At 44.6% G+C, this 23375-nt stretch overlaps 1 protein-coding gene across 1 annotated transcript in view; it reads right to left on the bottom strand.

Annotated features, from left to right (window-relative positions):
• The window catches only part of MMAA (metabolism of cobalamin associated A), a 30352-nt gene extending 8493 nt beyond the window's left edge, over positions 1-21859 (bottom strand). Inside the window, exons 1-4 of the mRNA XM_082243900.1 lie at positions 21334-21859; positions 10652-10774; positions 8505-8675; positions 6930-7015 (exon numbers count right to left, since the gene is read on the bottom strand). Of these exons, the coding sequence (XP_082100026.1) occupies positions 6930-7015; positions 8505-8675; positions 10652-10774; positions 21334-21736 (783 nt within the window). The 5' untranslated portion in view covers positions 21737-21859. The remainder of the gene's footprint in view (positions 1-6929; positions 7016-8504; positions 8676-10651; positions 10775-21333) is intronic.
• Positions 21860-23375: the final 1516 nt, after the last annotated feature.

The following is a 23375-nucleotide window of genomic DNA, read 5'->3' as shown; positions in this document are numbered from 1 at the left end:
CAGGGCTTCTGCCTGCAGACTCTGGCCAGCTCTTCACACATTCATCCTCTCTCCTAAACATTGTGCAGGTTCACTTCACCAGTCCCACCCCACCCTCACTCACACACAAACCCCCTCCCACAGTAGCAATCCTTCTGCAGCAGCCACGGGACATTACAGTTCATTCATGGTATAGAAGGGGGGGGCTGGGAGCAGGGCAGAGGCAGACGATGAGGAGCAAGCAAGCAGACATTTCATACAGTACTTGCAATGCAGAACACTGCCGAAACAGGACCTGAAACATATTGAATGTCAAGACAAGGGATTCTGCAGCTGTTCATGCTGCTGGAAAAATCGGGACACAGGCTGGGACAAAATCAACACAGGCAGATGATAAGGGTGTGCCTAGGGACTTACCGTGCGCACGCCTATGGCTGGTCGTGATCCTTCCTGGAGACTGCAGAGATCCTGTCCACGTCCAGCTGTAGATCAGCATCTTCTGAGCCCTCCCAGCCCTGTCACTGCTCCTGGACCAATCACAGGACGGCAATCGGGAGTGGGAGGGTTCGGGGCGCATCTCCCTGCGCCCGGAGGACATTCTAAAGGGCTGCCAATCAGCTCACAAGAAACTGGCACACGATGACAAAACCTCCACCCCTCTCCATAGCAGCAGTGTGTCCGGCGCCCCGCTGCCATTAAAAGTACACTTTTTTTATGCTGATTCTATGGTGACTAGCCTTGGGGGGGTGGCGCCCCTGCGCCCCCTATTGACCAGCCGCCACTGGTGGGAGCAGTTCTATCACAGCGTCAAGGCCTCAAGGATGTGGTCCATCCAGTTGCATTCTTTTCAAGGAAACTTAACCCAGCAGAAAGGAATTATGATGTGGGATCGAGAGCTCCTTGCGATTAAAGCCGCTTTGGAGGAACGGAGGTATTTGCTGGAAGGAGCCACCCACCCGATACTGATCTACACAGACCATAAGAACTTAGAATATCTGCGATCAGCAAAATGCCTCAAGCCACACCAAGCCCGCTGGGCACTTTTTTTTTTCAAGATTTATATTCCACATCACTTACAGACCAGGGTCAAAGAACACCAAGCCCTACGCCTTGTCCCGCATGTTTTAGGACCCTAGAGACTTAGCAGTTCCAGACACTATTTTACCAGCCGGGAACTTTCTATTGTTACAATATGACCTTCTGTCACAACTACAGCAGGCTTTTGCAGGAACACACAGCCCTCCAGGGGTCACGTTACAGGCAAGGAATGGACTGTTATGGAAAGGGGAACAGGTTTTTGTACCAGAAAGAATTCAGGTAGTTGTCTTAGGAATTTGTCATGACCATCCTTTGCAGGCCATTTCGGAATTCAAAAGACTTCTGAGTTAGTGCAATGCACATTCTGGTGGCCGGGATTAGAGAAAGATTGCAAGGCCTATGTAAACGTATGTACAACTTGCATCCGGAGTAACAGTACTCGTAATAAGGCCTGGGGGTTACTCAGACCCTTGCCCATACCTGACAGACCCTGGAAGATGATTTCCATATAGTTGAACTTCCACCGTCTAAAGGCTGTACCGCTATCTTTGTGGTAGTGGAATCGTCTATCAAAGATGGCTCATTTCCTACCCCTGAAGAGTACTCCATCTGCTGCCGAGACTGCTCAGGTCTTTGTCAAAGAAATTGTCAGGCTCCATGGAGTCCCTGCAAACATTGTATCAGACCGGGGTGTCCAGTTTACATCCAGATTCTTAAAAGCATTGTGCGGGACTTTAAAAATTTAACTTCCTTATCTTCAGCTTACCACCCACAGACCAATGGACAAACAGAGCGGACTAACCAAACTCTGGAGCAGTACATCAGATGCTTTACCTCCTTTGTCCAAGATGACTGGGTATCGCTGTTGCCGCTAGCAGAGTTTGCCTATAACAATGCCAGTCATTCCGCCACCAAGCAGTCCCCATTTTTCACCAATTATGGATTTCACCCTACTTTCTTGCCTGATCTTGTTCCAGAACCCTCTGTTCCAGCCGTCCAGAGGATTTTTTCTCCCTTAGGGAGATGAGGGGGTTTGGACTGGAGAGGAGCAACTAGAAGACACTCACATGGTGTGCAACATAGGAACGCTATAGGGGAAGGTGAATGGAAGTGGAGAGTGAGGACTGAGCAGCAGAGGATCAGCAGAGCTGGGGGACCCAGAGCAGGAGAAACTAGCTGATGAGAAGCATAGGAGTAATAAAGCAGGAGGTGAGCAAGGACCAGAGAGAGAGGTGGATCAGCAAACCAGAGGATCAGCAAAGCTGGGGGTAAAACTGAACATGGCACTAATAAGCTGGGGTTCTGCTGAATGAGGGTACCAATGAACTGGGGAACTGCTGAGTGGGGGTACTAATGAGCTGGGGTTCAACTGGGTCCCTTCAAAACAAATAGAAAATCAACACACACCAGGCATTTGCCAAGATTTATTTAAGCTTTAAAAAAATAAAATAAAATCAAAGCATCACAGAAGCAATAAACACACATAAAAAAGCATGTTGAAGCGGAAGATGCTGTAAGGTGTGGTAAAGTAAAAGCAAGTGTAAAAGAGCCCTTAGAATGCATGAGAGACACGTTTGCAAAATCTGCCTGCGCTGGTCTTCATGAATTTCAGATAATTTCTATGAAAACAGTGTTTAACCTGTTGCCACCCATGTAACTCATAAGTGAAGCAGCAAAGACATTGTGCTTTGTTGCCCACACATTGTATATACGCATACATGGACAGCAGAGGCTTCTGCAGCACAGTGACCGAGCTGTCAGACAGGACTGGTGCCTGATCACATGACCACTGTGACAATCTTCCCATCCCCTGGGAGTAATAGCCTAGTTAATGGGACACCTGGGCTGGGCAGGAAGGGGTAAGCATTACTTAAGATTCACATATCTGCACTTTAAAAACTGTACCTATAAGTAAATTGAGTCTCCTTCACTAGGTTCTTACCTATAGAATTTTAGTGTGGTGGATTTAAAAAAAATTCTAGTGCAGTATCTAGCAAGTGCATCTTGCTACACAATATAATGCACTGAGCGGCAAACAAAATACCTCCTCCTTAAAAGAAAAACATAAAAAGCACATCCCAATCACACCGTGGAGCATGAAATAAGAACCTAAAGAACTAGAGGAATTAAAAAAACAAAATATAAGTGCTGGGTAACAAAAATTTGAATGTCAAGATGTGTCTGCCAACTTCACTTTTATTGTGAGCCGATGGTATGGCTTTTGCTTCTGGCGCTCCGACAGGAAAAATTGCGTCTCTGCTGCACACAAGCAGTAAAGTTGTCTGCCTCTTCTCTCCCCGGTCTATTCATAGAATGCTTTGTATTTTGTGAATGGATTTACAGAATACAAATTGATTGGAAAAGAGGGGGGCTGGACAAACGGCAGGACGGCTTCCGTGTAGGGAAGCCGCAAGTTCCGCGTTGGAGCAAAAGCTATACTCTTGGTGCTCATTGAAAGTGTAAATAACAGGCAGTGATCCTGGAGGTGGCAGTTATATACAGACATTTAAAGCCTAGTACACACTAGTAGTTTTTTTGGTTTAACCCAGCAGGACAAACGAAAACAAAAATGACAGCTCCGGAGGAGCTGCTGTACTAACCATGCAATTTTAGTACAGCGATCTCCCCTGCTGTGCTATTGTGTTCTGACAGGGAGACGGCCATCCTGCCAGAACACTCCAGTCAGCGCACTCAGCCATTGGCTCAGAGCACTGATCGGGAGTCAATCGGCAGACCTTTTTTTGACAGAAGCCGGCCTGGCTGCAGTACACAGAGGCACAATGTTGGCGGTTTCTTTTGAACCTGCCAATGTGACCTGACATTCGGCCCACGTGTACTAGGCTTAACTGTTGGTAACCCAGCAGATTTTTTTATTTAACAGTTTTTCTTGGAGTTTTTCTTTAACACTGTATATGAAAAACTCACGGTGTAAATGGAACCTATAGGAAGCAACAGGAAATGGGGACATACGTCCCATGAATGTATGGCCTCTTTGTGCATGATATACAGACAAATACCACCAACACCTGTTTCCAATCTGAGTCACACATTTAACTCCTAGGTGACTAACAGGAACAGAAGAGAACCTAAAGTGGGGTGCACACTATAAGAAAATCGGGCGAACGATCGTCTGATTTTCCTCATTCATTCACAGCAAATCGGAACCGATGAACGAAAATGGATACTAAAATTCTCGTACGACAAAGACTTTTTTTTTTGTTGTTTATTGTTTCTGATTATGTGCAGTCTTTCTTTTGTGATTTTTCTTGTATGAAAATCGTACGAAAAACTGTACACATTAAGCGAAAGTTATTCGTTCTGTTCCCGTACGAGAAACATTTTGGAGTTTGTCCCTTTTGGTATTTTCTTCCGAAAAGTCGGAATCAGCTGTCGAAAGTTGTATACACACTAAACGGAAATCGTACGAAAATTCTTTGGACAAAAATGTTCGCCCGATTTTCTTATAGTGTTCGAGCCTTAAGACTTTAGATAATCCACATGAAGGTCTAAAGCAAAAAGTATGATTTGCATACTCGTTTGTATAGTGTGTGTAACCTAAAGTGATTTAAAAGATCAGTTATGAACTAATGCCACATAAAACTTCCTGTGCACTACAGGAAGCAGACAGAGGTGAACGCTAATGTAAATTACAAGCCATTGAATCTAACTCACATGGAACATAAATGATTGCTCCCATATGGTCAGCTTTCTTGAGCAAAAGCAGCTGATTTACATTCATTGGCTAACTGGGTGGATAAATATTTAAAGAAGAGACAAAGCAGACGACGGGGAATTTATAGGATCTGATAGAGATTCATAGAGTAGAGGTCACTGCTGCAGAATATTTTGTAATGTAATATAAAGCACACCATACACATACAGAGTTTAACTGCCTATTCTAGTGTACTTTTATAACGGCCAATACACCTAAAGCATAGTTTACCTTACAATGAAAGCTATTATAGAAATTGATGTAAACTAATGCCCCGTACACACGTGCAGATTATCTGAAGACTTTTGTCTGCAGATTTACCAAAACCATATAAAATGAGGTCAAACCTAAACACTTTCAATTTGTATGCAATCCGGCAGGCCCTTGCACTACATAGAAAAGGTAAATCTGCAGACAAAAGTCTTCAGATAATCTGCACGTGTGTACGGGGCATAAAGCTGGATACACACTATCCAACTTTTGTGGTTAGATTTCCTTCAGATTTAACTTTTCTATGTAGTGCAAGGGCCTGCCAGATTGCATACAAATTGAAAGTGTTTAGGTTTGACCTCATATTATATGGTTTTGGCAAGTCTAAAGGAAAAAGTCTTCAGAAAATCTTATAGTGTGTATGGCCCATAAGATATTAAAAAACCCAAACAGTAACTGTACAATACAATTTTGTCCATTTAAAGCTGGGGGTTGATTCCCTGCAAGATGTGTGACTGAACAGTGAACTGTGCCTCTTTAGGGTTACAATTTACCTAGCTTCAGGCAAACAGCGAAATATACAGATGAAAACATAAGGAAGCGGTTTGACTTGTCAAAGTATTTGCATTTTTGGCTATCCAGTCATACAATGTACACAGCTCTGACACATGGCACAGCCCTGTCTGGTTGGCCTGATTTTGATCTGCTCCAGTTCAATAATCCTTACAGGTCTTATTTTACCTCCAGCCTGTGACTGAACAGTGAAGGAGAAGAAGCAGGCAGATGATCTTATCTGTCACTCTGCTCCCTCCTCCTATCAGCATGTTCCTTGTTAACATATAAGCAAAGGAGCACAGTCAATTAGCTCCAGCTTCTAGCTCTCCTCCGAGTCTGAGCTGCGCTGCACAGACCATACAAGAGGCTTGGGGGAAGTTTTGTTTTTAGGAGTTGGTTTCAGGTTGAGTATATATTTTACAGGTGTAATAAATGTACACTCAATAAGCATGATGAAAATCTGTGTACTAAAATGCCAACATAAAGTAAACTTATCTATACTTCAGCCAACTTTAGCTATGGATAGAATAAAATGGGGGAGGGGCTATAAACCTTATCAGTCTGTGCCCATGCAGGAATCATTGCCTCCTACTTCATATTCTGCTCATTAGTTGAGCTCAGGCGTCCTCTGAACTTGAGCTCTGTTTTAGCCCAGTGAACATTTCCGCCTGCAGACCGCCTCTTTATGTGAGCATTGGGGCAGGATTGACCCTGCCTGCAGCTCACAGTAGAAAAAAAATTAAAAATAAATAAAAGAAGGAGCACAAGTTCGGAGCTTGGCTAGAGATGGGTTTAGAGGACACTTGAGTGCATCTCTACTGCTCATCCCACAGTTAATGGGGAGAACCTCCCAAATGGAGACACAGAGAGCAGTTTGGAATAAAAATAAGTCTTTGTTGCTGTACCAATTGGAAGATTTATCCTCACCCCCTGTCTTGGGGACCACCTAGAAACAGGGGGCAACACTCCTAAATCATGGAAACGGATGAAAGGGGGGTAGAGAAAAAAAAAAAAGCTTGACAGAATTTTTAGCCATAACTTGTGTATCCAAAACCAAATTTTTAGGGTAATATTGTGCTTAATTATAGCAGAAGTATGGATTCATACTTTTCTGCTATGGCAAAAATTTGCTACATGTGCATTCTTAATGGCACCCCAAGGCACATTTGTAGCAGCACAACACAATACATGTTAATGAGGTTGTAGTGCACTGCAATACATGAAATAGTGTTACAATCTTTTTGTTTTATGTGCGTTATGTAATGGCTGCCCATTCCTTACACACATTACCATGCAGAATAGTGTGCTGCAAAAGTTACAAATTCCCTTTCAGATAATCCAACCTGAGGTTTGAAGTTTATAGCCCCTTTAGCAGTTCATATACATATTAACTTCAATAAGCTATCCACAATGTAAACTGAAATAAAAAATGTACCTGCAATTCATCACCTCCTGCTGGTGGCAGCAATAGTACAAACATGTCAACCATGTCAGCCACTGCAAATTCAGACTGTCCTACACCTGCACAATGACAAAGGGAATGCAGGGTTACACTGCTTACAATGATCCATCTTGCAGGCCTACAGCTACTGTAGAAGACAACCTTATAATAACACAAACTACAGAAATAATTATACAGCAACATATTGGGAAGGCAGCAATAAAATCACATTTCTAATACAGGGAGCACCATTTAGATCTGGTGGGCTTTACTGGTTTCTGTATTCCCATGACAGACATTCCCTCCCACTTCTTGTCCAGTTGAGAAGTGTCAGGGATAACACTAAGAGAAGAGGAATTTCAATCCGATGCTGCATCTGACCCTCGCTGCCTCTGCTCTGAGAACTGAGTGATTAAACACTGCTGATCGCTCAGTTCTACCCTCCACTCTGAGCAGAGAGCATTGACTGTCAGTCATTGGCTCTCTGCTCTGCCCTTCCAGCACTCACTGGCACACTGGGCTGTGTAGGGGGCAGGAGCAGCTGGCTCAGTCTCCCAGTCTAACATCACCCAACAGCAGACTTTAGCCTGCTGTGAGCTGAAAAGGGGTCACAGGAATTCTGAACGAACTGCACTCCTGTGATCCATAGGAGAATTAGGGCCAAAAAAGCGCTATAAACAAAGAAGAGCAACAATTCTGAAAAAAAAAACAATATTTTTCACTTTCTTCTATACAACATTCCCCCAAAAAATGTAAAAATCAATTTTTTTTAACATTTTAGGCCAATTTGTGTTCTGCTACATATTTTTGGTAAAAAAAAAAAAAAATTACAATAAGCGTATTTTGATTGTTTTTAGCAAAAGTTATTGCGTCTACTAACTACGGGAAAGATTTATGTCGTTTTAGTTTTTTTTACTAGTAATGGCGGCGATCTGCAATTTTTTGTGGGACTACGACATTGCACGCTCGTCCCCTAGCTTCCGGCGCTCGCTCTCCCCCTAGCTTCCCGCGCGACCGACGTAGGTCTACGTCAGTTTGCGCAGGAGAGCCTCCCTGCCGCAGTAAAAAGGCGTCAGGTGGTTGGGAAGTGGTTAAAGCCCATTTACTGCTGGTTAGGAATATGTTTAGTTATTGAATGTTCATAGTGTAGCCAGGAAAAAATTAGTCAAAAGCTTTCTACACTTCAAGGCTAAGTTCACCTTTTGTAAACAAAAAAAAAAAAAAAAATACTAAATGCCCATGATTTTGCAGGTAAATTATTACCATTATTCTTTTTTTGCATTCATACATTTTTTTTTTTTTTTACAATGGAGTCTGCAAAGCATTGCACCTGCAATCAGTAGGTCACGGGGGCAATGTCAGGCTCCTACAGACACAAATACCTTCTGTCAGGCCGACAGGCTTTGCACACCTTCTTTATGCACGTGGAATGTATTTAGCTGAATAAAACTGAAAGTTCAGATGGGCTTTAACCAGGACTATGAGGCCACTAAGGTGTTATATATCTTCTGTTAGCCAGGCATTAGCGAACTAATCGTTAAGAAGAACAATAAAATAAATAATTCTTACCTACAGTCTCCACCAGTACAATATTATAACCACCACTTTCACAGAGTAAAATAGCTTCATTAGTGGTCCTTGTGACCCCTCCCAGTGTCCCTCTGGTGGGAGAAGGTCGAATGTAAGCATTCATATCTCTAGAAAGCTCTTGCATTCGTGTTTTATCACCAAGAAGAGAACCTAAAATTGTCAATAAAAAATTATCAGAACTAGGCTATAGTTCTAAATTTAAATCTTCATGGCCATTTGGCAAAGATCTGTTGTCACAAAGAGGATTATCATACATAATACTTTAGACACATGGGTTCACAAATTCTGTAAAATTATTGTGTATCGATCATAAGATTAATTTAGCAACAGATATGTATGCATTGCAAAATCTTCAGAAATATGACAAATCAATTGATTGACAATTAAAGAAGAACACCACCAAGAAACAGGTACATGTTATTTAGGCATGTGCAAAGCAGTTAAACGGGAGCACAGTTTTTTTAAAATGGCGCTCCATAATACCATGTTTACCAACCGACCACTATGGTGGAAGCCATGTGGTGAAATGGTTTTACTGCCAGTCCAGAATATGCAAATACTTTAGTCTGCATGATCTGGGCACAAGTGGCACAAGTTCACCCTAATTCCCCTTACATTTTCACAAAATGTATTTGGCTGGCAAACATTGATAAAGACCATATTAACTACTTCAGCCCCGCAAGGTTTTACCCCCTTCCTGACCAGGCTCTATTTTGCGATTCGGCACCGCGTTACTTTAACGGACAATTGCACGTGCAACGCTTTTTGGTAAAAAAAAAAAAAATTGCAATAAGCGTATTTTGATTGGTTTGCGCAATTGTTTTTTTTTTTTTTTACTAGTAATGGCAGCGATCTGTAATTTTTTTTGCGGGACTGCGACATTGCGGCAGACAGATCGGACCCCTAACTGACATTTTTGACACTTTTGGGGGTACCAGTGACATTACTACAGTAATCAGTGCTAAAAATATGCACTGTTACTGTAAAAGTGTAGCCCCCTAGTCTCTCCAGAGTGAGCGCCGTACATGAACGGGGTTTCGCCCAGGAGCGGCTGCCTGCCACAGTACATCTGCGGTAGGCAGTCGTCTAGTGGTTAAGCTGTATTAAACCCAAAACTAATATATTTCAGCTTACCAATCATTAGATGTGATGGCTGCATTCATTTTCTTTTATTTAGACTTTCCCCTCTGTTTTCACCTGGTGATCCTGCCAGTAACAAACCTCCTGTATTATGGAATATTATGTATTATCTATAAAATTTCCAGAACAATGCCTACAGTCTGGATAGCGGAGCAAATGAGACCTCTTGGTACAGCAGCATTGTCTGTCTAAGGGGAGGGGGGGTGTTAGATGTACTAGCAGATTTAGATTGCTAACAAAGTGAAGCCAAACTCAAGCTAACATTTTAAACAGTTACAGCAACAGTTTTGAACTGTTGGTTGAACTGAAGGTTTTACATAACAAAGTAAAAGCAGATTATTGTAAGTACCCGTCAGTGTTAAATGGTCTGTTTCAACCCTCTACAGCTACATCTGCAGGACAGATTGCTCGATTCAAATACAAAAGCCTAAGGCCTCTTTCACACGGCCGCTCCGTATGTCCGTATATCACCCCATCCGTTTGCGGGTGATATACAGACATAATGCATGTCAATGGGATTGCGGATGTCAGCGGATGACCATCCGCTTACATCCGATTTTCGTTCTTTCAGTTCTGTTCTGTTTTTTGGAACGGAACAGAACCCTATTTTTCTTCCGTTTAAAAAATGGAAACGTATGCAAAATCAGATGTCAGCTGTGTCATCCGCTGACATCCGCAATCCCCATAGACATACATTATGTCCGTATATCATCCGCAAACGGATGGGATGATATGCAGACATACGGAGCGGATGACACAAGTGTCATCCGTGTCCGTGAAAAAAAACAGTGCCGAAGCGGAGAAAAAAACGGAGCGGCCGTGTGAAAGAGGCCTTACTGGCATGAACAGAATAAAGGAAAGAAAGCCTAAAAAGAAAACGAATGCAACTACCACATCTAAGAATTGGTAAGCTGCAGTATATAAAATGTTTGCTTTTGGGTTTAATACCATTAGAGGGACTCAAAAAAGGCTTTAGAGCAACTTACCACCACTGGTGCTAGACGATGGGTCAACAGCCAAAACTGCAACTTTGTGTCCCTGATCAGTAAGCATTTTCCCAATATATTCAATAAATGTTGATTTTCCTGCTCCTGGGGGACCAGATAGGCCTATGTCATAAATTGTGGAAACAAAACTCTTTTAGTTACTGAAAATAGTACAATGTGATATGTAACCGTTATGTAACAAGTTAAAAATCTGTAATAGCATCCTGAAATCCATTAGTTACCTTACCAAAAAATGCAAGTAAAAAGACGTGTGAAAATCAGATCAGGAAAAGACAGGAAGACCTTTGTACAAAACCAGAATATTAAAACTTAAAATTACTTTAGTCTCTCAGAGTCTGCAGAGAAAGAATTTATGGAAAATCATGTTGATAAATGCAGAAGACTCTTCCTCTATGCGTCGGTCTCACTGGAACCCATGTATTCTCCTGCTACTCCTATCGGCCCAAACCTTCTCATTTCTTTCCTTCTATTCCATCCATTCATGAAATCCAAGCCCTGTTGAGTTACTAAAGGCAAACACAAGGCAAATACATGGCAAATATTTAGCAAATAAGTAATTCTTCTTTTTCATGTGCACTGATGGGCAGTGATGAGGCTGCATTGATGTGCACTGGTGAGGCGGCACTGATGAGGGGGTACTGACGAGGCTGCACTTATAATCAGTGCCTTGAATATCAGTGTAAATGTGCCCTGTCAGACACCGGCTCTCCTTTCCTCACGCCGTGACAGCGCATGGCGAAAGGAATGCTGATAACCAGGCAAAAGTCTGTTTACATGTGATCAGCTATGACTGGACACAGATGATCACATGGTAAATGGCCGCTGTGATTGGCCCTTTACCTCAATCTGTGATCAGCTGTGTCCAAAGGAAATAGCGCGTGGGAGGCGTGTTCTGGGAGGATGTCTATGGATGCCCTCCCAGAACAACAGAGCCACGCTGTTGTTCGGCTATGGCACGGTATTGAAGATAAGTAAGATCATCTTTTATATTTTGCAAAAAAATTGGTCCTATTTCATGATTGTGTTCATTAAAATGTATACTTTCCTGAAAAGTTGGTATTTGATAAACCGCTTTGCAAATATTGGGTGCCAACTAATTGCAACACCCATCATTTTATTCAGCAGGGATTTTTTTTTCAGAGAATGTATATTGTTTGGGGGTTCCAAGTCATTTTCTAGCAAAAAATGCAGAATTTACATGTATGTGAGAAATGTCAGAACTGGCCTGGTTTTAAATTGTTTAATGCTTTTTTTCTCATCTGTTGATCCTGAAAGTAGGTCTGCTTTTTTTAACTTCCTATAACATACCAAGCATTGGGTTTAACACAACTTTAAAGCCATTCTACCTGTAATTATTATTATATAGTATTTATATAGCGCTGACAGTTTACGCAGCGCTTAATTCCCTCATACTCCCTGCACACATCCCTGCTTGTGTTAAAAATTGGTAATGCTCTTTTAAATATGGTCACATAAAATCCTCAGTCTTTCCCTGGGTCTCTGTGGTGGGATTTAGTGCACTATTTTTTAGGTAGATGATTGTCGTGTTGAGATCCAAACATTGAAACTTTTAAAAAATTTACTTTTTAAAATATTATTATTTTGCTAAGATAAACTACTTAATATAAGGTTCATCTTAGGCCCCTTTCACACGATCAGGTCCGCCTCTACATTTTTCAAGTGGACCAGATCGGGCGACCCATACTCCTCTATGGGGAGGCGGATGTCAGTGGACATGTGTCCGCTGACACCCGCCTGGCATCCGATCCAACAAGATCCGCTGAAAACAGACGGATGGCGATACATTTGCATACATCCGTCCAGTGCGTCGGATTGTATGAAAATGGACAGCCTGATCTCCCAATAGAGGAGAGTGATACTCGGACAGGTCCGGTTCGCACAGTAAGCGGAGATGGACCTGTCCGCCTGCTCAGTGGGGATTAGCGGAGCAATCCCCGCTAAACAAGTGGAGTCTGTCAAAGCAGATGTGCTCCATGTGAAAAGGGCCTTACAGTTTCATATTTAAATACTAAAAGAGACACTATCTGGACTTTAAAGGGTCTATGTATAAAAATGTGACAAGCATTTACCCATCCTTGACTAATTCTGACCAAATTTTGCTTAATGAGGCGATTTCTTATGATCGCCACCTCCATCTAGTAGCTATAATACGGTATTTTTTCTGACTAAGGTATTTAAAAAAAAAAATGGATTTTTGTAAAATCTTACCGTAAAATCCTTTTCTCTTAGCTCATCGACAGACGTAGTCCTCGGTGATACACCACCTTCGGGTTATGTTACCTCCGCAGGAGCAGGACTAGACAGGAAATTAAAAAGCTCTGGCCACACCCTAGGGGCAGTCCCAGAGGGTATATCCTCTCTCTCTCTGCCTCAGCAAATCAGTTATGTGAAAAAGCAGTGCTTAGAGAATTTAACCCAACCCAACTCCAAAACAGAGGGGCGGGGACTACGTCTGTCGATGAGCTAAGAGAAAAGGATTTTACGGTAAGATTTTACAAAAATCCATTTTTCTCTAGCGCTCATCGACAGACGTAGTCCTCGGTGATACACCACCTTCGGGACGTCCCAGAGCAGTATCACAACTGAGGGGTGGGAAAATGGAAATCAAATCCCAATCTAGAAGGCCCAACCGGTGCCAACTAGAAGTTTACAATGCTCATCCTTAATGATGAGACTCAACCAAAAAAAAAAGAGAAAACAATTTTTTTTTTTTTTCAAACAGAAAAAAACCCTCGAGGTAGACCACCGGTCTCCTCAAATTGCGGCCTGCAAAACCTTGCGGCCAAATGAGGCATCCGCCGATGCCGTCACATCAATTTTATAGAATCTTGTAAAGGTATGTACCGACGACCAGGTGGCCGCCTTACATACCTGGACCACTGACGCCTGATGGCGAAAGGCCCAGGAAGTACTGAGCGCTCGAGTGGAGTGCGCCCTAACAGGGAACGGAGGACTCTGACCCTTAATAGAATAAGCCTGTACCACCGTTTGTCTAATCCATTTGGCAATGGTCGCGGCAGATGCAGGCAAACCCTTTCTGGGGCCATCCGTGATCAAAAAAAGTGAATCCGTCTTACGGAATGATTCCGTAGCTTTCAGGTATACCCTGATTGCCCGAACCACATCTAAGGAATGCAACGCATGTTCCCGATGATGCTTGGGCTGAGGACACAAGGAAGGTAGTACAATATCTTCATTCAGATGAAAATCTGAAACCACCTTGGGAAGAAAAGATGGCTTAGGATGAAGTACTACCTTATCCCTATGAATCACTAGGTATGGTGACTGGCATGATAATGCAGCCAGTTCTGACACCCTGCGAGCAGAAGTAATAGCCACCAAGAAGGCCACCTTCTGGGATAGAGTAAGCAAGGGAATCTCCCTGATGTTTTCAAAAGGAGGTTTCTGTAGAACCGACAAAACCAAATTAAGATCCCAGGGCGGTAAGGGCGCGCGGACTGGAGGAGCCAGGTGCCGCACCCCCTGGATGAAATTCCGCACCAAGGATTTGGTAGCTAAAGGCTTCTGAAAGAAGATTGCTAATGCTGAAACTTGACCCTTGATGGTGCTCAAGGCTAGCTTCTGCTCAACCCCTTGTTGCAAAAAAGCCAATATTCGAGTCACCGAATAGGTACGTGGAGGAAATCCTAAAGATTCGCACCACGCAATATAAGTCTTCCATGTGTGATAATAGACTTTGCTGGAAGTCGCTTTCCTTGCTTTAATAAGGGTAGGAATGACTGAAGTAGACAAACCTCTGTCCTTCAGTACTTGGGTCTCAATGGCCAGGCCATTAAAACCAGCGACTGTAAAGCACGAAGGTAAATTGGTCCTTGAGACCACAGACACTCCCTGAGACGAAGTTCCCACGGAACGTCTGCGACTAACATGTCCAAGTCGGCCAGGCCGGCTTGAGGAGGCCAGCCTAGAATTTCTAGGACCACTGGCGCTGATTGGATCTGAACCAGGCGTCCCTAGAACTATCTGGCCCCGACCATCCGAGAAAGTCTGGTCGTTTTCTGTTCCCACACATTTATCAGATACCTGATAGTTATCAGGAAAGGAGATCTTTTCTGGTTGAACCTCAGGGACCGAAGTCACCCGACTAGAGGCTACTTGGCCTATCTGGTCAACCAGATCCGATTCCTGTGAGGTATCGGGACTAATCTTAGGAAAAGGTAAAGGAAAAGATCTTTCCAGGGAACGGTAACTACCGCTTCCTGTGGTACTTAAATGTTGGAAGGGAAGAATCGCACCGGTAGTAGTGGTTGATGCTCGATCTAATGTCCTGAATACCAGTGAAAACGTCCCCCCACCCTGAAACCGGGTGGGGGCGCACCTTCAGGCTGTGTACTCCTTTGCTTCGGGTTTGGCTGGGTTGGTCCCCTTCTTGAATCCTCCTGGAGGAGTCTTGCCTTTCCCGCTAGTACCAGCCGGGCGCCCTTTATGGGCGGTAAAGAAAGGTCCTCGCTTGTTGCGAGGTCCCTTAGCTTTTGCAGCCTGTGGCAAAAAAGTGCTCTTGCCCCCAGTGGCATCCTTAATGATTTCATCTAGGTTGGCTCCAAATAGACGATTCCCCTGAAAGGGGAGATTGGTCAAGGTCTTTTTGGAACCTAGGTCAGCTGACCAGCATTTTAACCACAGCACACGTCTGAGGATCACTGCTAACTTAGATGCATGCCCTAATAGGGGAGTAGTGTCCAAGGCTGCGTCACAGATAAACCGTAGCCCTTGTATGATCTGTTCCATCAAATCAGATGTCTCCTGGGGAATATCTTTTCCCCTAAGATCTTGGCGTACCATCTTCGCCCATTCCGTAAGTGTCTGGGAAACTAGACCAATAACGATTACTGGTCTAAATGCTGACCCTATCAGAGAAAAGATAGAAGCAGAGTCCCGCACTATCTTTCGATCCACCGGATCCTTAAAGGACGAAGTGTCCTCCACTGGAATAACCGTGGCTTTATTCAGCCTGGAAATAGGCGGATCCACGACTGGTGGTACCGTCCATTTCTTAATGATGGATTCCTCAAACGGATAGCGTCTAGCAATACGCTTGGAAATAGTAAAGGTACGTTTAGAATGCTCCCATTCTCCTTTAATCTGATTACCAAAACATTTAGGTACAGGAAAAGCCTTCGCCGTCTTGATGGGCTTATTAGTCCCAAAAGGCCTCTCTGTTTCAGTTGCCTCTGCCGGTAAAGCCTCAAGTTTTAAGGTTTCTTGCACTGCCACAACTAGTGCGTCCACCAATGCTTCTTCCTGAATTATAGCAAGAGAAGAACCGTCCTCCTCACTGTCTGAGGGGGCTTTACCTGGGATAACAGCCCTTGCAGAGGAACCTGCAACTGCCGTGACCATCTCTGAATCTGAGTCAGAGGTGTCAGATGGTATAGGGGTAGGCGGGGGTCGCTTCCTTGACCCCCGTCCCTGACAGGCCTCCTCCACCCGAGCCACCATAGACTCCAAAATTGCTGTAAATGACTCTATACTCTGTGCACCGGCGGGTCCCGAGGCCCCCTCGAGGGAAACAGGTGGGGGAATATGTGTGGCAGGGTCCATAATAACTCCAGTTACTTCCTGGATAATATAATTCAAAAGTAAAGAAAAAAAAAAAACTTTTTTTTTTTTTTTTTCTTTTTTTTCTGACCCCCAGCGCCACAAAAAAACCCCTTAGTGTTACCTGCTTAGGGATCCCTATCGATCGAGAGAGAGAGAGATAGACCCCCAGGCTCACCACTTGATGCTCAGAGTTAAACTGCAACAGCTTACAGCGCTGTCTTGACAAACAGGAAGTCTTTTGGCTGGCTGCCCAGGAAGAAAGGAGGCGGCTCCGCCCCTCTGCACGCCTTCCGGCGCCTCCCCCAAGCTCCACGAGGTGTAGGATCACCTCAAACATGGCCGCCCCCATGCTGGAGACACGAGGCTACACCAAAATGGCGGCTCGTGCGATCCTGCAAGAAAAAATGGCGGCGGCCTGCTGAATGGCGGTGTGCTGCACACAACACTGTCTCTGCCTGGGGATATGGCGTGGTAGGCGGTATCGGCCCCTGGCGGACCGCATGGCCGTTCGGGAGGCCTGCTAATAGCTGGAGATCTGATTTGGAAGGCAGTCTACATGTCCGTGGCTTCTGACTGGTAGGTAGCTTATACTTAGCCCATAAGATTCCCAGAATGCCACAGATTACATCTTTTAAACATGTATACGATAGTTAGCTCCCAAACCAAGCCTCCTGGCTTTTTGTACACAAAAAATCACACTCAAAGTAGGAGGATCTGTGACATGTTATAGGATAGAAAGGACTCTTTCTTACCATACCGAGAGGGGCCCGCGTTCACCACAAAACCCGTCAGGGGGAAAGGGGGAACATACTACTCACCATACCGGAACCAGGCGGGCACCAACTCCTGACAGTACCCCTCTCCACCGGGGCGGGAGGGCTGTCGACCGATACGAACGCCGTGACTCATGGTCTTTGGCGTTTCAGCGAGACGTTTAACTCGCGGGTTCAGTCCTTTTAATGGGACTTTGTCGCGGCCGACCCAGCGCGGAGCTATGGCCTGCACGCGCTCGTAGGCTGAACTGGGGTGACCACCGGATCTCAACATCCAGCCCGTCGCCCAGTTCAGCTTTCTTGCTTGAAGATCTCACAGGAACACTGGAGAAAAAGCTGTCTAAAAAAAATCCTTTAAGAAAAAATTCTTGCCAGGACCTAAGATCCCAGCAAGGTGTCTAGGTCCTTACTCCTAACTAGACAGAAAATAACTGATTTGCTGAGGCAGAGAGAGAGAGGATATACCCTCTGGGACTGCCCCTAGGGTGTGGCCAGAGCTTTTTAATTTCCTGTCTAGTCCTGCTCCTGCGGAGGTAACATAACCCGAAGGTGGTGTATCACCGAGGACTACGTCTGTCGATGAGCGCTAGAGAAAAGAATACCTCATTATGACCATTAGATGGAGCCGATGATCATAGGAAATCACTTTATTAAACAAAATATGGTCAGAATAAGTGAGAGAGAAGTTAATGCATGTCACATTCATCCAAAACATTTTTAATTTACTGTATAGACCACATAGAGTGCATATAACTATTTAACTACTCCATTATTCACCCCCGCTTGAAGAAAATCTAGGTATGGCGAAGACAACCTTCTTGATATAGCTGAGCTTATAACATTAAGTAGAGGGGGGACCTTCAAGATTTTCATATAGACCTTGCATGTGGTCATATTAAGACTTGGACTAAGTAGAAATACTTTACATGAGCATTCATTTTCTTTAAAGATTTTCCAATCATGCTGTTAGGTAAAAAGAATTATGGTTTTGGATGTCACACACAGCTCTAATTTAGCAGGTCCAGACATACTGGCATAGCTCTTGGCTGGTGATGGTAATGCTCATATTTCTGAGAACCATGTTCTCTGAGGTCCTTATGGTAATAATATAAAGTAGAGAAAACACATATTCAAAACTCCGGACCTGCTACAGGAGATGGTCAGAGACTGCACACCTGCTACAGGAGATGGTCAGAGACTGCAGACCTGCTACAGGAGATGGTCAGAGACTGCACACCTGCTACAGGAGATGGTCAGAGACTGCACACCTGCTACAGGAGATGGTCAGAGGCTGCAGACCTGCTACAGGAGATGGTCAGAGACTGCACACCTGCTACAGGAGATGGTCAGAGACTGCAGACCTGCTACAGGAGATGGTCAGAGACTGCAGACCTGCTACAGGAGATGGTCAGAGACTGCAGACCTGCTACAGGAGATGGTCAGAGACTGCAGACCTGCTACAGGAGATGGTCAGAGACTGCAGACCTGCTACAGGAGATGGTCAGAGACTGCAGACCTGCTACAGGAGATGGTCAGAGACTGCAGACCTGCTACAGGAGATGGTCAGAGACTGCAGACCTGCTACAGGAGATGGTCAGAGGCTGCAGACATGCTACAGGAGATGGTCAGAGATTGCAGACATTCTGCATGAGATGGACAGACAATGCAGACATGCTACAGGAAATGCTTAGGAGATTACAGACATGCAACATAAGATGGTCAGAGACTGCAGGTATGCTGAAAAAAAAAAAAAGTGTAGAGACTGCAAACATGCTACCAGAAATCAGAGACTGCAGACATGCTACGGGGGAACGGCCAGAGACTGCAGACATGCTACGGGGGAACGGCCAGAGACTGCAGACATGCTACGGGTTGAATGGCCAGAGACTGCAGACATGCTACGGGTTCTTTTGGCCAGCCCGGCATGGTAAGAGGCGCCACCTACTGGGCGCCTTGCATGGAACGTGCTTTTTCCTGCTGACACCTCCTCCTGAGCTGTCCACCACGTATCCAATGTCAGCCCCGCCTGCGTTCCTCGCCGACGGAGCACTTCCCGTGCCAGTGGAACGCAGGCACCTGTGATCCAGGGAGCCCACGGCGGACGCCAGCTGAGAGCCATCCATGCAATCTAATTCACCTGAAGAGGTAGTATTTAACCCCCGTCGGCAGCCATTTGCTCAGTCTGCCATTCGGGAGCCTGGTGTCTCATACATCCTTTACCTTTGTTTTGGCTGTTATCAGGTAAGCCTTCTTTCGCACAACTTTCATATATCTCTTATCTGCTTTGGACATAATGAAGTGCTGGGCTCTTCCCCTGTTGAGATAATCTATTTGATATTCTGGATTCATCATTATCTCTCTACTACTTGTTAGCTGTACATCATTGAGGATTACCCTCCTCCTCTTAACAAGGGAACGCTATTTGCTATTTGAGTCAAACCTCATCAAAAGGCACATATAGGTTTTGTATTACGTTGTTTCAAAGGGACATTTATAGCCACAGCCGTTTCAGTCTTGAAGGTATCGCAGTCCTAACCTGCTTCTTCACTAATGCTTATAATGTTCATTATATGAGCGGAATTAAAATAATATAACAACTTACATTGTAGTTTTTGAAGCTCATAGTTTTGAATTTACATTTTTGGGTACTTTTTTCAGAGAAAAACATGCCTCTACTCCTCTTCCTTTCGTTTTTTTTTCACCTTAGTTTTGCATGGTTTCATCTTGGCAAGCTGTTCAGCCATTTGGACTCCAGCTGTTCCAAACCTAGGGAACGCATAACCAACCAACCATCTGAGGAACACTTACCTCCATTGGGTTTATTTTGAGGCCCCACAGCACCAGTCAGGCTCCAACTTATCCTGCCTTGTTTTTACTTGAGCAAGCATTCAGTATCCATGTGCAGTCAACCATGTGAGTTTAATATTTCCTGATTTATGATATAATGCACAACGATATTTTGTTATATCTTATAAATTTGTGAGAACTATATGTAAAATCTAATTATTATACTTAATACCAACAGAAAACCACCCAAAGTCACCCCTGATGAAGAAGCAGTAACTTCGAAACGCGTTGGGTATCAACTTTGGATTGGGTGGTTGTTTCTGACACTATGTTTACGTTTTGTGCTTGCTTATGTTTTTAATGTCTATTGTGTATATCTTTTATGTTAAATAAAATTTAAATATTTTTTAAATTTTTTGCCAATAATTTTTTTGTATACTTGTGCCTAAAAAATCCCAACCCAAGGGGAAAACTACATACTTTTTATCGACATACTACGGGTTGAACGGCCAGAGACTGCAGACATGCTACGGGGGAATGGCCAGAGACTGCAGACATGCTACGGGGGAATGGCCAGAGACTGCAGACATGCTACTGGGGAACGGCCAGAGACTGCAGACATGCTACGGGGGGAACGGCCAGAGACTGCAGACATGCTACGGGGGAACGGCCAGAGACTGCAGACATGCTACGGGGGGAACGGCCAGAGACTGCAGACATGCTACGGGGGGAACGGCCAGAGACTGCAGACATGCTACGGGGGAACGGCCAGAGACTGCAGACATGCTACGGGGGAACGGCCAGAGACTGCAGACATGCTACGGGGGAACGGCCAGAGACTGCAGACATGCTACGGGGGGAACGGCCAGAGACTGCAGACATGCTACGGGGGGAACGGCCAGAGACTGCAGACATGCTATACAGTAAACTGTAGTAGACTGCAGGTATATAAAAGGAGATGGACACAGGAAACAGACATGCTTTAGTAAATGGTTAGAGACTGCAATCATTACAGGAGAAAGAGCTTGCGGGCACACTACAGTAGACAGTCAGAGACAACAGATATTTTTTCAGAGGCTGCAGACATAGGTAATAGTCAGAGACTGCAGACGTGCAACAGGAGATGGTCAGAGACTGCATGCATGTTTCAGTAGATGTTCAGAGACTGCACATACAGTATTCTACAGATGTGGATGGAGACAAGCTGCAGGAGAGAGTCAGAGACTATGGACAAGTTGAATAAGAATGCTATTACTGAATTAAATCAAGTGTTAATAGTTTCTTTTAAAACAGTGCTCCCACTATTGAATGCAGGATTCAAGGGTTGCACAAAATGTACTAAAGGGTTGCACATGGGACTCAAGCAGCAGGTTGAACATCAGGGTTCTAAACAATTTGCCCTTCAGATTGTGTGTACCCCTTATGCTAGTAAAGTTAAAAATCAAGCTGTCCTTCAAATGAAAACAAAAAGCTGACATTAACACATTGGACACTGTAAGAAGGGAATACAACACTGACCTATTCTAAATGCTAGAGGTTTTCCATTGTTTAAGTGCTCCTTTTCTCTGTGATGACTTAGTACCCTCTGCAGCAGTACTTGAGCAATTTGCCTTTTTCTCATATGTGTAGATTCTATCAATGTTATGGCTTCTGCTAAGCAAGCTCGGTGCCCTTCCACCAAACCCTCATAAATCCGATTTAGCAGTCGCTCTTCTTTTTTTGCTAGAGTCTGTGTTTCTTGCTGGGTCAGGGCTGCGATGCACAAGTTCCTTCTGTTACTAGGCCTGGAGTTCATCTTTCTTGTAAAGTAACCAATTCTGTGATTGTGTATGGATGTTTGTAGCAGCACAGTATTTCTATGAAAAGTGTTAGAAACTGTCCATGCTACATTCCGTAGCTGGAAAATAGGAAATGTTTGCATGTTTCCAAAAGAGATGGTCACCACATCAGATCACGAAGAATAAGAAAAGTGAAATGGGCTTGATGATAGCTAAACTGGAGGATTGCTGATGTCTTCTTCAACCTTCAATAGGCAAACATGTTGTAAAGGGCTTTTCTAAAAGAAAAAAAAAAGAAAAAAATTACAAGTTACTTTTACATTGAATAAAAACAAACCACACTTTAAACTATCTAGGACAGTGGTCTCCAAACTGTGGCACTTTGCTTGCTTTTATCTGGACCTTGGGGAATTATTTTCCATACTGTAAGTAGCAGTGGGAATAGTTCCTGCCACTGACCCCAACAATGGGGTACTATTCCCCTCACTGAAACCAATGATGGGGCACTATTCCTCCCACTGACACCAATGATGGGGCACTATACCTCCCACTGACACCAATGATGGGGCACTATACCTCCCACTAACACCAATGACGGGGCACTATACCTCCCACTGACACCAATGACGGGGCACTATACCTCCCACTGACACCAATGACGGGGCACTATACCTCCCACTGACACCAATGACGGGGCACTATACCTCCCACTAACACCAATGACGGGGCACTATACCTCCCACTGACACCAATGACGGGGCACTATACCTCCCACTGGCACCAATGACGGGGCACTATACCTCCCACTGGCACCAATGACGGGGCACTATACCTCCCACTGATGCCAATGACGGGGCATTATTCCTCCCACTGACGCCAATGACGGGGCACTATTCCTCCCACTGACGCCAATGACGGGGCACTATTCCTCCCACTGACACCAATGACGGGGCACTATTCCTCCCACTGACACCAATGACGGGGCACTATTCCTCCCACTGACACCAATGACGGGACACTATTCCTCCCACTGACACCAATGACGGGGCACGATTCCTCCCACTGACACCAATGAAGGGGCACGATTCCTCCAACTGACGCCAATGATGGGGCACGATTCCTCCAACTGACGCCAATGATGGGGCATGATTCCTCCCACTGACACCAATGATGGGGCATGATTCCTCCCACTGACACCAAAGATGGGGCATTGTTTACTTGCACTTCTATAAGGATATTTTCTACTCCTGCTGAACACAGTCCAGCCCCCCTAAAGTAAAGTGGCCCTTCATTTAGAAAGTTTGGAGACCTCCTCTGATCTAGGATACACATGGACCCATATTTAAAGAAGAATTTGAGTCTTGGCATTTTTTTTTTTTTAGTTACATTGATCCAGGTTGGACCAATGTATAAATGTATATAAAATACCTTGCCGATGCCCTGGAAATCACTGTAGAAGACACCACTACTCTGATAATCTCCATTTGCTGAGTGGCTGCCCTGCTGCATTCTGACTACCGATGGGCTCTGGCGTGTTCGAATTCCCACATGCCCGATCCCCCCAGGGAGCAAACACTGGACTGGGCTAATCACAGGCAACGAGACATTTTCCGATCCGCAGCTGCACAGATCGGGAAATGTCTCACTGCCTGTGATTAGCGGAGGGCAGTGTTGGCTTCCTAGCGGAATCGGGCACGCGGCAATTCAAATACGCCCGAGCCCATCTCTAATTCTGACCACAGGAGGTCAGCTGCTCGGCACAGGCACCATTCAGAGAATCCT

Source organism: Pelophylax lessonae (genome assembly GCF_965119305.1).
Source record: "Pelophylax lessonae genome assembly, chromosome: 1".
In the NCBI taxonomy this organism is placed as follows: Eukaryota; Metazoa; Chordata; class Amphibia; order Anura; family Ranidae; genus Pelophylax; species Pelophylax lessonae.
This window is presented reverse-complemented; position numbering and strand designations above follow the sequence as displayed.